Source organism: Somniosus microcephalus, chromosome 31, assembly GCF_052327205.1.
Source record: "Somniosus microcephalus isolate GS21.2 chromosome 31, FLI_Smic_1.0, whole genome shotgun sequence".
Taxonomy (NCBI): domain Eukaryota; kingdom Metazoa; phylum Chordata; class Chondrichthyes; order Squaliformes; family Somniosidae; genus Somniosus; species Somniosus microcephalus.
The window spans coordinates 12,426,823-12,442,676 of record NC_141017.1 but is presented as its reverse complement, the minus strand read 5'-3'; the positions used below and the strand labels follow the sequence as shown (position 1 = coordinate 12,442,676).

General features: G+C 40.0%; 1 protein-coding gene across 4 annotated transcripts in view; it reads right to left on the bottom strand.

The window, feature by feature from the left end:
* Nucleotides 1–15,416, bottom strand: part of pbx4 (pre-B-cell leukemia transcription factor 4) — a 340,266-nt gene extending 324,850 nt beyond the window's left edge. For 3 of the 4 annotated variants that reach the window (XM_085971522.1, XM_085971523.1, XM_085971525.1), the window contains exons 1-2: nucleotides 14,915–15,416; nucleotides 8,682–8,755 (exon numbers count right to left, since the gene is read on the bottom strand). In XM_085971522.1, the coding sequence (XP_085827648.1) occupies nucleotides 8,682–8,755; nucleotides 14,915–15,093 (253 nt within the window). In that variant the 5' untranslated portion in view covers nucleotides 15,094–15,416. Of the gene's footprint in view, nucleotides 1–8,681; nucleotides 8,756–10,061; nucleotides 10,465–14,914 lie in introns of those variants that run through there. The other variant, XM_085971524.1, reaches the window with a different exon arrangement.
* Between the last annotated feature and the right edge of the window lie 438 nt (nucleotides 15,417–15,854).

The following is a 15,854-nucleotide window of genomic DNA, read 5'->3' as shown; positions in this document are numbered from 1 at the left end:
TGCACCATTATCAATTCGCATATCCAGCAATTCGCAGCACAAAAATAATACAACCTGATGGGTAAGGAAACAATGTGGATTCACAATGCTTGCCGCAAATGCACCACTCCAGCAATTTGTAGGCCTACATATTTTTGCACACTGGGTAAAAAAGTACAAATTGTCACAAAACAGTACTAAAGGTCAGTCACATGATGAGCTGGGATTTTTTGGATGTTCTTACCCTTTACTTTAAAAAATATGGAGAACCTTAAGGTTCGAGCAACATGTTAGATGTCAGTCGGCCACAACCAGAATGGCCAATACCACAAGACCGTACCATTCTGCTATCCTCCCTGACAGTCCCCACAGCTGTCTGCCAATCATCATGCTTCCCTTCAGATCTTCCTGTACACAGCTCCATCATTTCAGCTTTGACCTTCCATGTGGTCCTTTCCCCAGCTGGGACCCAACTGTACCACCTTTGCAGGGTACTAATCTTCTGGCATAAGGCATACATGTCCTGCTCATCAGTCTCCTGGCTGTAACATACCCTTATTGCTGCACACAAGTCACTGCGCCTCATTCAGGCTTCAATGCAACAAGCATAAGCTGCGTCTCACAAACCTGAAGCACGTTCCACGAGCAAACAGTAACGTGCAAAGGAGGAACAAGAAACAAAAATAAAAATCATAATCAGGCCACTGTAGTATTCCCTCCTGTACCTACACGCTCACGACCAATTTCAATCCTATCCCCACACCCCCATGACCAGTTTCAAATGCACCAATACTTTGCACAAATCATCAATCTGATTATATCTGTATTTGTGCCATCATTTCATTTTGAACCTTATGCAAAAATTGTCTAAACTCTATTGTGCTTACTTACATGTGCAGAGAATCTTATTTCTTTTAAATAAAAGAAGCCTTGCCAAAAATAAAAAGTAGCGCTTTACTTCTGTTGTTCAGCCACTCTTAACAGCTAAAGTCCACAGCTGGCATCATTGCAGTACTCAGTAATTATGGTTTAACTGTTTATTGACATACTACACCCACAGACAGCAAAACTTTATTTAGCAATTACAGGCAGTCTGCAGGAATCTGCCTCTAAAGGTCTCAAACTTTATGTCTGCTCAACAATATTTCTTAAGAGCTTTAAGTTTTTATTGACCACCATGGACTGAATACAAAAACTGCCCGTCAAATCTATAGTGTGTTTATTTATTTGTATGTGCTAGTCCTGATCCATGTAATTTAAATTTAGTTAAAGTTGGGACTAAAACTATGAAGTAATTTTCCAACAGCAATCAAACAATTTAATAAAAATCTGCTAAATTTGTTGAAATGCCTGTAAATAGGGTAAAGTTAGTGTTATGTACATGTGCATCTGCTGGCTTCAACGTTTGTTAGACAACAGACAATCTTGCACTGGATATTGTTTTATTTTTAGATAATCAGTAAGTAACCTCACTGAGCATCAGCACATGTTGAATCAACACAGATGTTTTCATAGACATATTATAAAATGTAATGAACAGAAGCGATGAAATTCCCGAATAGAGAAATGTGAGCAGTCAGGAAAATAATGCACACGTTCAGTAAACCAGAGGCAGACTTTGAAGATTCCATCTTCAACAGCTCCTGGTAACTTCAGTAACCAGTTGCCATTTCAAGGAAATCATCAGTATTTGACCAACTTTCTTCTCAGAACTCTTTCCTCCCTTTGAAAACAAACACAATGGCCCTGAATTTGCGGTGAGCAGCAAAGCGAAGGCATGTGCTGCCGGCCCCGAAGTACACTTTGCACAAGGATCTCGCGATCCCCGTGTCGAGAGCTTCGGGGTTTTACAACCTTCAATTCAAATCAACGGAAGTTAGTGCGGATTCCCTTGTGCAAACTGCTGGGTCGTCAACAGGCTGTGTCTAAGCAGCCAATCAAAACACAGAATTCTCAGACAGCAAACAAGGAAGTGAGTAAGCTCTTAAAATTCTAAATTTTTTTTTTAAATGTTAGAGAGAGCAAAACAAAGATTGGGGCTCTCGCGTGGGGAAAAAGGCAAACCTGAAATAAAGATTGGCAAACTTTAAAAAAAAGTTAAATGTTTTTGTAAAGTTTCTTAAAAATTTTAATTTATTAAAAATGGACAAATTACACACCGCACAAAATTAAAATGAGTTTTCCATGCCCCTGACATTTGTTTGGCAGTAATAACGCTGTCAAAAGCCCCAGTTACACTGAATCCCTTTGGGTCGAACTTTTAGCGGGGTATTTCACTGCGTACGAGCCGAAGTTTGTCAGTTTCAATGCTTTGGCTGATTACACGGATTGCCGGCTCTGTGGGGGAAGAGGGGCACAGTGCAGCCTGTGACAGAGCTGTTAATGACTGACCGCAACTTTGGGATTTTGGCCAAATCCCAAAGTTGGGGTCAGTTTTAAAGGCAGAATGATGGCAAACGCTGCCAGTTCGCCATCATCCCGACTGCAAATTCCGGGCCCTAAACTACCATACAGATAGAGCCTAGTGAGTGGAGCTATGGAACTCCAAAACCTACCGATACTACACACTTAAGTTCTCTACCAATAAATGCACCTTATTTCAACAAGGGTCAGCTCACAGAACTATCACATGTGCAAGTGCAAGTGAAGAGTCAAATGTATGAAATAGTAAGCTGCACTGCATTATATTAAAAAAATCAATTAAAAGATTCTACCAGTATTCCTGGGTATCCAAACTTTGTGGACCACATAGGTAGTTGTCACCGAGTTAGATGTGAAATTCAAATCCCCGTTCCCATTCATTTGCATACATCTCAAGTTGCTGATACCAACAGATCTTGGTGTTCTGAATTATGATTGATCCGCCAATGAGGCAACAGCCCATCAAGAAATGCAAGCACGAATGAACAGTTTCCTCGACTTCAAAGATCGATTACCAAGTCTCAGAGCCACATGGCACACAGTTTGGACACCCCTACTCCACTGCCTTCGAAAGCAAATTGAATCATCATGAACTGCAGCATTTACTGTGTGTGAGAGATAAACATCTATCCAATAAATCAAATATAGGACCCATTATACTGCATTCTCATTCATTATCTTAATGTACTACTGTATATCTATTCCATAAGCTACACATCACTTCTTAGTGCCCTTAAAAGTTTCTACAACCACTACTAGGTCACGCTTATCCTAATAATTTTCAAATAAAGATACCCTAAATAAAGTACTGGGCTGCCTCACTTGTATAGCCATCAGCCAATTTCCAAAGTGTGTGCATACACAGTAATGGAAGTGTAAATTCCACAGTAAACCCTTAGCTATACCACCCCCAACCTTTTAACAATTAGGTTAATAGTCTCCCTCTGCCTACACCACATGGCCTCTCTTCAGCGTGCTGAAGACTATTACTGACTCCAGTTCCACCATATGTAACAGTCTGCCCGTCAAGCTAGAATCTACTCCAGCACCACAACGAATGTTACCAACTTAAATAAATCAATACAAAATGACTCGCCAATTTGGGTTGCCTTACACAAGAAATTGGCACTAATATGATACCGCATGTTAAAGTGCACTTAAATCTAAAAACACAAGAATGTCAAGTAGGAAAACACTTTCAATGGAAAGTATTCAACCATTTTAGGTGCAGCAAGAAACCAAAATTAATTTTAAATCCTGCCCAGTAGGATATTTAAAACTGCCCCTCTTCTCCAGAAACACACTATTTTGGGTCACCACATTCAATGTAATTTCTCAAAAAGTTACATGCTAATGAGTCCTGTTAGCTATAGAAACATGCAGTCCTTGAAACCCCAGCAACTCCATCCTATTTACACGTACTTCTTATTTGATGGTTTGACCAGATTGAATTTGTGGGCCTAGAGATTTGAAAGCGTTGTACTTGGACTATTGTCTTACAGGTGGATAAATCCTGAATCAGAACACCAAGATCCATTCCCAATAACTTGAGATGTATGTAAATTAATGGGAATATGGATTGAAACTTTGTGTGGCCCTGAAACTCCATGCGTTCCACAAGTGGACTCCCGCAAGTGGACTCCCGAGCTGTAGCGGAGGTCAGCAAAGTAGCTAAATTCAAAATAAAATGGATCAGTATAATTTCCCATTCTAATTACCGAATGGGAAAAGTGAGGAGAGAAGTTTTACTGCTTCAAATGTCCAGTAACGGTTCCCTGTTCAGAGGGCCTGAAATGATAAGTCTTTACAGAGAGAAAATTGCAGTAAACTTTAAACATTAAAAAAAATGTTTAAGTTTACCTAGAATCGGATGGAGAGGGAAAATTAAACCTTTTCCCCACATGCATCTTTGTCTTTAATAGTACAACACAACAAAGATGCACAGGAAACTATTTGGTTGAGTACCATATCACCTCTGGGGATTTAACTACACACTAATATTTAAAATCACAAATCTGACTTAAAATACTACAAAGTATTTTTATAACTACTTAAAATATCCTCCTCTCGAGAAGATAGAGACTCGCATTCGAGTACAATTCCAATGGCTCCGGCATCACTCCGAAACCTCTTCCAAGAGGCCATTCTGCATTTGTGAGCCTGGAAGTGACTGCTGGCAGAACATTCGACCAAGCAAGACAGCACAGTCAAGCCTGGCACTATCCTCAACAGATTTACACACACGATTTTTGAAAAGAGTCTACAGACAACAATCAGAAGCTAGAAGCCCGATATTCCATCTGCTAGCCCAAGAACGCTTACTGCAGTGCCCCCGCCCACAGCTGCCCCCGCCAAGGTTGCCTAAAACAGCACAGGTCAGAGATCAAACCTGGGATTAGTCTGCTCTGTATGGCTCAATACCACACAGTATTGCTGGAACAAAGACAAAAAATGCTGGGAATACTGTAGGTCTGTCAGCATTCTAAAACACAAAAAATTGGTTAACATTTTGAACAGAGATCCTCCAAGCAGTTCTGCACATTTCCAACTTTTTCTGTTTTATCTTTAGATTGCTGTGAGGAGGATGCAGAGAAACTCCAGTATGATTTGGACAGGTTGGGTGATTATACTGCATCTGCTCAATGTGGCTAAATGCGAGGTTATCCACTTTGGTGGCAAAAACAGGAAGGCAGATTAATATCTGAACAGCAATAAATTAGGAAAAGGGGAAGTGCAACGAGACCTGGGTGTCCTTGTGCACCAGTCGCTGAAGATAAGCATGCAGGTGCAGCAGGCGGTTAAGAAGGCAAATGGTATGTTAGCCTTCATAGCGAGAGGGTTCGAGTACAGGAACAAGGATGTCTTGCTGCAGTTGTACAGGGCCTTGGTGAGACCACACCTTGAGTATTGTGTGCAGTTTTGGTCGCCTAATCTGAGGAAGGATGGTCTTGCTATGGAGGGAGTGCAGCGAAGACTCACCAGACTGATACCTGGGATGGCAGGAATGACGTATGGAGAGAGATTGGGTTGACTGGGCTTATATTCGCTAGAGTTTAGTAGAATGAGAGGGGATTTCATTGAAATGTATAATATTCTAACAGGACTAGACAGACTAGATGCAGGAAGGATGTTCCCGATGGCGGGGGAGTCCAGAACCAGGGGTCACAGTCTAAGGGTAAGGGGTAAGCCATTTAGGACTGAGATGAGGAGGAATTTCTTCACCCAGAGTGGTGAACCTGTGGAATTCTCTACCACAGAAGGCAGTTGAGGCCAATTCATTAAATATATTCAAGAAGGAGTTAGATATATTTCTTAAGGCTAAAGGGATCAAGGGCTATGGGAGAAAGCAGGGACAGGGTACTGAATTTGGATGATCAGCCATGATCTCATTAAATGGCAGAACAGGCTCGAGGGGCCGAATGGCCTACTCCTGCTCCTATCTTCTATGTTTCTATGAATCTATTTTTCTTTTCATCTTATATGGTACTGCTAGACCAGTGCTGGAGAGTGGAACACTTTCTCTCTCCCCCACCCATTTTGTCACCTAGCATCAAGCATCCTTGCTCTCTCTAGAGACAGTAACTCCCTTTAATTTGCTTTAGCAATGTGCCTTAGTTCCAACCTCAGACGTGTACCTCTTACTGCACCAGTGTGAGATTTTCCACTTCTCATACCAGCTGTGGCACCCACGAGCAAGATTGCCAATTTACGCCAATTAGTGCCAAATTAGGGTGGTTGTTTACTGTTGGCTCGTGCTCACCAGGAACTAGATTCAAAACCGTCAAAAACCCATTTCACATCGGATTCTTGCAGCTCATAGAGACCACTTTAATTGCAGCAATGTGGGAGAGAGTTGAACCCAGGTCACCAGAGCTGAAAGGCCAATGTATTAACCCATTACACTCGAGTCCCTTCACTGCACAAAATCTCCTCAGATTTCCTTTTCATGTGGAGAATCAGTTGAATATTTCAACAGTAGAACATCATAATGGATAGAGAGGTCATTCTATTTTAGTGAAGACACCAACTACAAAAATATTCCTCCAGCAGAAAATATCAAACTGCAATAAAGAATCTTTGTTACAGCCAGCAGTGAGATGACTCCACTGAGGCTGACCACAGCCCACTTTCAAGTTAGCCAGTTAGCCTGAATAATAGAGACGTGGATCATATCACATTGCTGGTGAATATCTATTGCATATGTATGAAGGTTAGATTTTACTTCATAAAGACATCTATATTATCAGTAAAACACACCACATAACACTAGGACTGAAAGACTATAATAAAACTCTCATCAGCGAGATTTCCATTCCCTCGACTAGAATTCTGTGAAAATTTAGGATGTTTTGTTGAAACTGTCAGATGTGCAGCAAGCCCAGAACCAGACTTCCTGCAGGCTGACAACTCCAGCTGCCACAGTTGAAGGTGATGTAACATTTCAGTGAATGTTCCAGCTTTTCACATTACTGTTGAAGGTACAGAAAAATAAAGCATTAGCAGCCAGTTTGAACTAGAATATCTATATTTTCTGCTGCAGAAATGTAACGGCAGTTATTAATTGATTTTAAAGCTTTATTTCATTAAAATAAATGCTTTAACTCCAATGCATCCTGAAGCATTTCATACTGCACAAGTTTACTCCAGATTGTAAACTGGGACTGATTAGAAATAATCGAAGCAATTTGAAATGAAATGAAACACAGTGTGCAGTTTTCTGATATAAAACTATTACAATACAACAAAAACACTCATGTTAGATACAGATCAAAAATTAAGACACATCCAATCCATATCATGTTGTTTTGAAAAAAAGAATTCCACTGCGATACAGCCACAACACTGGAGACCACAAACTTTTATTCATTCAATTCTACAGTATTCCCTGGAAAACTCCAATTACAACTCAAGTTACATCAGAATATAGATTACATTTTCTGAACTTGTGATACACGAATCTCTGCTAAATGTATTCGAGCATTTGCTGCTCTGTTGACATTATCTGTATTAGATGGGCTATCATTTAGGTTCCAATTAGATCAGCTGTAACCAAACCACAAAAAAAACATTCAAATAAGCCCACATTCAAAAAAAGTTATGGACCGCATTTGCAATTTTTTGGAGACTAAAAATAAACATGGTCAGCCTTATTTTTATGTATTTTTAATAGCATTGTTTCCACCCCCATGATGATCTAACATAGATATTGTCTCAAAGATCAAACCCAGTAAGGGAGGTAAATATTTCTCTAAAAGGAGCTAGAGAATGCTCTCCATCTTTTGAAAAACCTTGATCTTTTAAACAGTTTAAACAGTGCCTGAAAATAGCAATTCAATCGCCTTTATTTTGGCTCTTTCCCCAAAACTAATAAAAAGACTTGTCCATAGGCTCATTAACAATCTTCAGAACAGACAAAAGACCCAAACTTTGTGAAGTGATTGCTAATGGACGGATAATAAAAGGAAACGGAGATGCCTTTGTCCTGAGATTTCTGCTGCTATTGTGCTTCTACAAAGCTTCCTAGATTTGCCATTTCCAGCCCAGCGAACCTTTGCTGGATTCCTACTGTCACACATTACGATTTTGCTACAATCTTCGCATTTCATCATAAATATACACAAATTTACACCTAACGTACAGCAAGACATTGCAATCGAAATGCACTCATCTTTCTTTACACGATTTCCTTATTCTTTTAATATAAATCACAGGTCGGTGCAATTAATCTCAACACAATTAAATTCAGCAGGTAGTAAACAAAGTCGCGCTAGCCTTTTTGCTCATATCATATTATTTTCACCGATTTCGTCCAAATCACATCGTTTAAAAACTCTTTAAAGCACAACAACCAAAACTAACTATAAACCACAACAAACAGCAATAACCTCCAGATATTAGCTAAAGTGGCGATGAGCCGTTGATCCACCCCGGGTGAGGCTGGCAGTAGCCGGCGCCTGTCCGTCCCGGGTGAGGCTGGCAGTAGCCGGCGCCTGTCCGTCCCGGGTGAGGCTGGCAGTAGCCGGCGCCTGTCCGTCCCGGGTGAGGCTGGCAGTAGCCGGCGCCTGTCCGCCCCGGGTGAGGCTGGCAGTAGCCGGCGCCTGTCCGTCCCGGGTGAGGCTGGCAGTAGCCGGCGCCAGTCCGCCCCGGGTGAGGCTGGCAGTAGCCGGCGCCTGTCCGCCCCGGGCTCCGAGTTCTGACCGCACTAACATGGCGAGTGAGGGACGTTCCGTCTCTCTAACTCTCTTTGGCAAAGGACAGTAAGTGGATTTGTTAAACGGTACCTGTTTTTTCTTTGATTTCGCATAAAACGCTGAAGAGAGCTGGTTTCATCCTGTGACAGTTTAACGCGTGTTTTCTGCAAAATAATTAAAAACACGTTAGGATCGCCTTCCACAAACAGCGAGACTGGCAAACGCCGAGTTCCTCAGACAGAACACAGCCTCAGAATGCACAATATTGGGGAAATCAACAACTCAAAATAACCAGCGAGTTTTCTCCAGATTGTGCAACTGACAGCGGCTGGACCCGAAAACATTTATGTTAAAAAACAGCATTCAACAACGACTGGAAATGGCTCCCGGACTCGAATTCCGCTTACATCTAAAAACACGTTAAATACCTTAGATTATAGTTGAAAATATTTTTTTAATCTTAAAATCTCTATACACTACACTGAGTATTGTAAAAAAAAAAATCCATAAATCTCAACAAACGCTGTAGTGAGCGCACAAAGAGGAGTGTTTAACTGCCCAAAGGGTTATTGTTGTTCGGTGACAACCGATTAGAGACGCTCCAACACACGATATTTGGCACGGAGTTGTTACACACTAAAACATTCATACCGCATTCTGTACTATCTTTCCTTACTATCTTAGATTCCCAAGAATGCCGCGTCTGATTTCGCTTCTTTAAAGCGTAAATCTGCACAATATTATTTCACACGTTTTCATCTTCTCGCAGTTAGAGCGTTAAAATGCATTAATGAAGTGGCAGTGAAGATGGCCCATTGATTAAAGCGGTTATATATCTGTACAGCGGGTAATGCTCATGCTGAAGGCTGCTGCAAGCGGTTGATATTTTCGCAGTTTAATTATACGTAGATAAATGAAATATGACATCGTAAAAACTTTCTACTTAAAAAAGACTTCAAAAGCGAGTTTGAAAGTTTAATGCCCAGTAATCCAGGTTTTTATTTCGCCTTAAGTCTTTAAAAGCTAAATATTTCACTCGATGCAATCTGTCTTAAAACGTGTATTGTTAATGTCCGGATTACTGGGTTTATAACCCTTGGAAGTACAAACTAACTCTTAAACAAACAAATGTGATCTTTAAAACAAAAGAAACCTCTTAACCCCAAGATGTATTTACTGAAGCATAAGGCCGATTTCTGAATTCATACACAAACCCATGACCCGACACACTTCCATTATAATCAGTCACCGTGTCTTTTATTTACAAGACTTTAAATGAACATTTGAGGTTAATAATGTATAATCTTACTTATTAAACTCCAACACCCGCATCTTCCCATACCACTGCAGTATCTATTTTACAAAAGCCCAAATCAGTTAACGCACGCCCGTTTTCCATGTTTAAACAATGTGCAACGATGGGAATATCTTGAAAGAATAGGTAGAATGCTTTTATTTAAAACTGCATACCGAAATTTTAACAGAAAAGGTTAGATAACCAACCAGAAAAGAAGGCAAGATATAACACCAGGTCAATAGAATTGCACATAAACAGAACTATTTCCAAGCCATTATTGTCAATTAAGTTTAATTAAACGCTTAAAGTGCCATTCATGAGAAAGCATTCTTCCTACACCTAAGGCAGTCCTATTCCATAACCACAGATAGTACAAAGAATGAAATGAGAAATCCCAGCATTTTAGCCAACACGAAAATGAAAGCTATTACTATTTACCATGTACAAAAAAAGCAATTAGTGGAGGTTTTGAAAAGATGCCAACAATGATTTCAACGTTTCTTTTTGCATTATGCAAAGAGTTTTGAAATACTGCAGAGTTATACTTTATAAAAGTGCAGTGTCAGATGTCGTGCACTATGCATGCTGCTTGGTGGAAATGATGTATAGAAGCAAAGAAAAAGCTTGAAGTAAATTAAAAACTAACTAACAACCCAAGATCCACATTCCCAAGTCAAGCACAAACTCTCACTCCAGCTGAAACCATTAAAAAACTCAAAATTGGCCAAGATGTAAATCTGCTAACCATTTCCAATCGACCAAATATAAATAACTTCAAAGTACACAGAACATATTCCACTGCAACTTCTCAAATCTTGCAGCTAAATGTGCTGCCAGTAGATTATCATTTTGCAAAACCAAACCCCTCAGGCTTAGCTCTATTCTGCCTATAACATAGCGAGGATACACAAACACAGCCTCTGTGATCCAACAATTCAACTCTTTATAAAAATACAAATATGTAACGCATGACAAAATAGAAAGAATGCCAGTGTAAGTAAATGTGATAGTCGACATTAATGGAATGACAAACCCAGCACCAAGAGGTGACTGGGAAAGCTATCTGGAAGTCACATACAAACTGTTCGCTTTAACCTCATCACTTTTGGTTGGACAGAAAACTATAGTTGTCAGCCACAGAAACTGACTGTTGCTAAACCTAGTCTCTACTCATTAAAGTAGTTTTGCTCTTTGTAACTGGTTCAATCTGCACCTTGCAATGTTCTAAAAAGCAAATTAACTAATCTTCCTTTTACATTCTCTTATATAGCCAGCAGAAAACTTAAGCAGCATCAAAGTGAAGATGCTGAAAATAACTATTATTTATTTATTATATGCAAATAGATTGGTTAAGATGACATTTCATGGTGAATTCTGTATGAAACACATGACTCAGCATATAAATATAGTAAAATTACAATGCTCAAGTGAAAACAAACCTCAAGCATACTCCTCCTATTCATTAACTTAGTTATAAATACAGATTTCCTAGCACTTTACTATAAATGGTGACAATTTCATCAGTACATACAGTTGAGTCTGGCAGCCAAAATCTTTACCTGTATGTGTAGTTAGTTATACTAGGTTATAAATATTTAACTACATCATGGTATAATCTCTAACAATTTTACTCTTTACTTTCAGAAAGGGATAAAAATATTATGAGAAGTAAAAGACAAACATGCCTATTACCATAACACTAAAACAGAAGAAGCTGGTGCCAAAGTTTTTTAAAGATCTGTTCACCAACTCAGTGTGCAGAATACAAAATAATCTGCAATACAATGTAATCAGATGAAGACCCAAAAACATGTTTTCCACCTATATACAAACACAAGATGAAACATGTAAGCTTGTGTCAAGAGTTACCCAAATATACACCAAGCTTACCTTAACCAATGAAGATAGCGCAACAAACTTACGGCAAATAATTCTACATTTCATGCTGAAACATAGCCAGTAATGTAGACAGCCCCAGTAGAAATAGACTGCTTAAATGATCGTTAATATCACCCAATTGAAAGATTCAACTTATCCATTTTTTTTTGCAGAACGCCATACACAAATATACCCTTTTTGTTCAACTGATATTTTATTGCACGTGTCTGAAACAAAACAGATCATTCAAAAGGAGGTGACGCTGAACACTACACGCAACGTTTAAAGCTAAAACAATTTAAGGTAAACTATGCAGCCTAACAGGACACTAGGTAAAATGTAAAGTACAAATTCAGCCAGTGCCTTTCAAAAGCAAGTTTGAAACTTGTACATTAAAAAGTACATTGACTTCCATTAGTTACCAACAATTTAAAACGATCCCCACTTCAAAACCTGAAATCCTATATTTTTACAACTTGATTTTTTAAATTTAAATAAGCCACATAGTTATGGCTGTGACAGCAGATTAGTTGCAATAGTTAACTGTCTTAATTAATTACTCAAAAAATTAGCCAAATATTTGTAAATTTTACAACATGAAATATTTCTGGTTAAACGCGAGTTCAATGTCTTCCACAGTATTATGTTAATATCACACTAAATCTAATGAATTAGCTTTTTAAAAAGCTACTGTGTATTTTAGTAATGCAACTATGTCACCAATTTTCTATCGAACTACGGGTGTAAATAAGTTGTAAAGCCTCAAAGCTTCACTCATTTCACTTTGAAGCAAGCATGGTCCTGGCCCCATTTCACTTCTCTCTCCCTAATCTCAGATCGCATCCTCGTCACAACGCCAACACTGACGGGGCTTGATGACAAGTTGATGAATAGATTAATTATCTGTTGATTAAAATTTGTAATCAATTAATTGCTCTATAAAGTATACAGTCAAAAGGATTAAAGTGCGAAGAGAATTTATGGATTCTTTTGGGATCACTGTGCTCATCTAAATCATAGCGCAATTACTATAGAATAAGTACACTCAAATATAAGCATATAAATAAAGAGAGTGCTTTGCTACTACAATCGCCTAGTACTATTGAACCATACAGAAAAGCCTACTGGCAACTGTGTCTCCATCATCTTAAGTGAGTGTTCCACCACTTTAAATCCATCCAACTCAATTTGAAATGACTGGTAGTGACAGCACAGATTTTGGCATTTTGGGCAACCTGCAATTTTGATGCACAGCTCCACACTTTAGTGGAAAACCTAGGAAGTTTATAACCTCTTAATTCTTAATGATTCTCTTTTCTCTGCTGTTAGTACAGGGTAATTGCAATAAAACACAGGGCACGATACAAGAATATGGGGAAAAATATGCACCGCCAAACTTATTTTTAAGATATACATTGTTCCACTAATGGTCTGGGAAGTCTTTTCAAAAAATCTAACACTTGCACACTGCTTCCAACTGTGATTCTGTTTCTCCAAAACACAGGGTGCAGCACATATTCCAAACCACTACTTAAGTGTTTTAAATTATAAATAGAGCTATTTTAATTAAGTCAGATGATCACATTTTCTTTCATTTCTACATTTCTCAAAAGATTTGGCAATAAACTCAATGAAGTGACATTATCAAAAAGTAAAGGTGTAATACACGATCATTTATGGAAAATAAAACATTTTAAACTCTATAAATGAAAAATAATTCAACAAATAATTTAAGGAGTGCGACCAATGTCAGCAGAAATATTTTTGAAGTAAATTATGTTGTCACTAGTTGTTTGCAAAAATTATTAGTTTACAAACATAATACATCGCAGTTTCATTACAATCTATAGATTTCATCATAAAATGTTTTTCCACTGCATCTAATCTTGATCTTATATTGTGCAAGTGAGCACAATTACAAGAAAATTCTTCATAAAGGAGCCAAATTCACTCTTCGCCAAAAAAACCTACTGCAAATCCATCAAGACAAAATGTTTACATTTAACCAAAATGATCAGTTTAGTGTAATAAGCAACTTATTCAGCTTGTTCAAACTGCAGACAGATTGCAGTCGCCGAGTGTGTGTTTTGGAGAAACTTTTACTATGGCTTACTTGTTTCCCTGCAGTCCCTCGGGAAGTTTGCACAAACTACATTTTATCTGACGGTCCATTTACTTGCAACTCAAAACATTTGTGTGTGTATAAAAAGGTTGGCAATTGTGGGAGATGCTGGGCCTGCTACTGTCCTCGTTCTCACAGAGCCATTAACCAATTTGATTAAAAGGTCAAAAGGCACATTAGTCAAATAGAAATTTAATTAGCACTTGGCTAAACCTTTTAGTTATGGACCCAAATGTACCTGAGCAATGCGAACATTTCCCAACTCCAACACGACCATTTTAGGTGCAAACCTATTTCCTCGGTAGACTGGAAGGTAAATCTATAATCACAAGAGCCCACAGCCCCCTTTCCACTACTATACTGCTAAACATAAATTGGTATTACTTCATATTATTTTGAAGCGATATGGACGAAGCATTGGACAAAAATCAGCCCCCCAACAATACACTGAACGTCATTCAATGCAAAAGCTGTTCGACTATGGGGGGCCGGACACAATTATTTGCAACTATATATCTATATACTATATAATATATATATATATATAAATATTTAAAAAATACACCTCCATATACCGATAGTAATGTGCAATATTGAGCAAAAAGTCGGTCAGTAATGTTCATGCAGAGGGGAATTTTCCTCCCTCGGAAAATTAAGAAAACTTGCAACAACAACAACAAAAAAATACTAATTCTCACTCCTGCATTAAAAAGCTGAGAGAGGGGTTGAAGAGGCTTTGAAAAGTCAGTGAATTGATGAGATTGGAGAAAGTTTATTATTTAAAATGACTTTTTATGATGAAACTGCAAAATAAAAAAAAACAGGGAGGGGGCGTTCAGTTTAAATATCTGGAATTGGAAGCAAACTTTTTTTCCTTTCTGTCAGGATCCTGTTTTGATTTTTTTGTGGAGGGGGGTTAGGTAGGTAGGTGGGGGTAGGTGGGGATAGGGGGTGGGGGGGGTTTGAAGTGGGTCTTACAGGCTGGGGCAATGTTGGGGACTGGGGGTAAAGGCTGGGTGTACTGACCTGGCCTGTGCCTCGTCCAGGCTCTGGTCAGTGATGGTCATGATCTGCTGCAGGATGTCTCCGATGTCCTGTTTCCGTCCCTCGGGGTCGCCGCCGTCCGGCTGAGAGTGAGGAGGCAGCGAGTGCACCGCCAGAGCCACCCCGGGGTGAGGCTGCAGCAGCCGGGACTGATCCTCCATCTCACTCACACTCACACAAAGACACTTATATATATATAGTGAGAGAGAGAGAAGTGATCAGAGAGAATTGGGGGGATAGATAATCAAATCAAATCACCTCCCCCCCCACCACACACACACCCGACAAATTATTTTCTTCTTTCTTCCTCCTGGCTGCGTTTTAAATCCACAAATCCCGTCAAAAAAAAAATACCAAAAAAAATTTTTTTTCCCTTCAAAAAAAAATTGAGATAGTCCGAGCCCGCCGAACGCTGAGGGGATTTGAATTTTAACCGCCGCAGCTCGAGCGCCGGTTTTCTCTCCCCCTCCCCGGCCCGCCCGCCCGCGACTGTTTTGACGGACACACACAGAGAGAGAGAGAGAGAAATGCGCCCGAGCGAGCCAGTCCCGGCCCGGTCCCGCCCCCTCTCTCACCTCATTGGCCGCGCCGCCCCTGCGTTGCTAGGAGAGCCGGCTGCGGCCAGCTCTTCGCCCGATTGGCGGGCGCTGCCTGGGATGGGCGGGGCTCCACCCCCTCATTACTGTCTGGCCGGCCCCGCCCCGCCGAATGATTGACAGCTGCCGCTAGCCAGCTAGCTAGGTCCCGCCCACTTGCCGCTGAAGGGAAAGCGTGATTGGCAGTGCGAGCCAGCGGCGCCAGGTGATTGGCAGCTCTTGCTGCTAGGCGACGGCTCTTTCTGTCACACACACACACGCCCTCTCTGGTTGCCCTGATGCTGCTTCTGGTGGTGGTGAATCTGATTGAGTCCAAGCCAAATGAT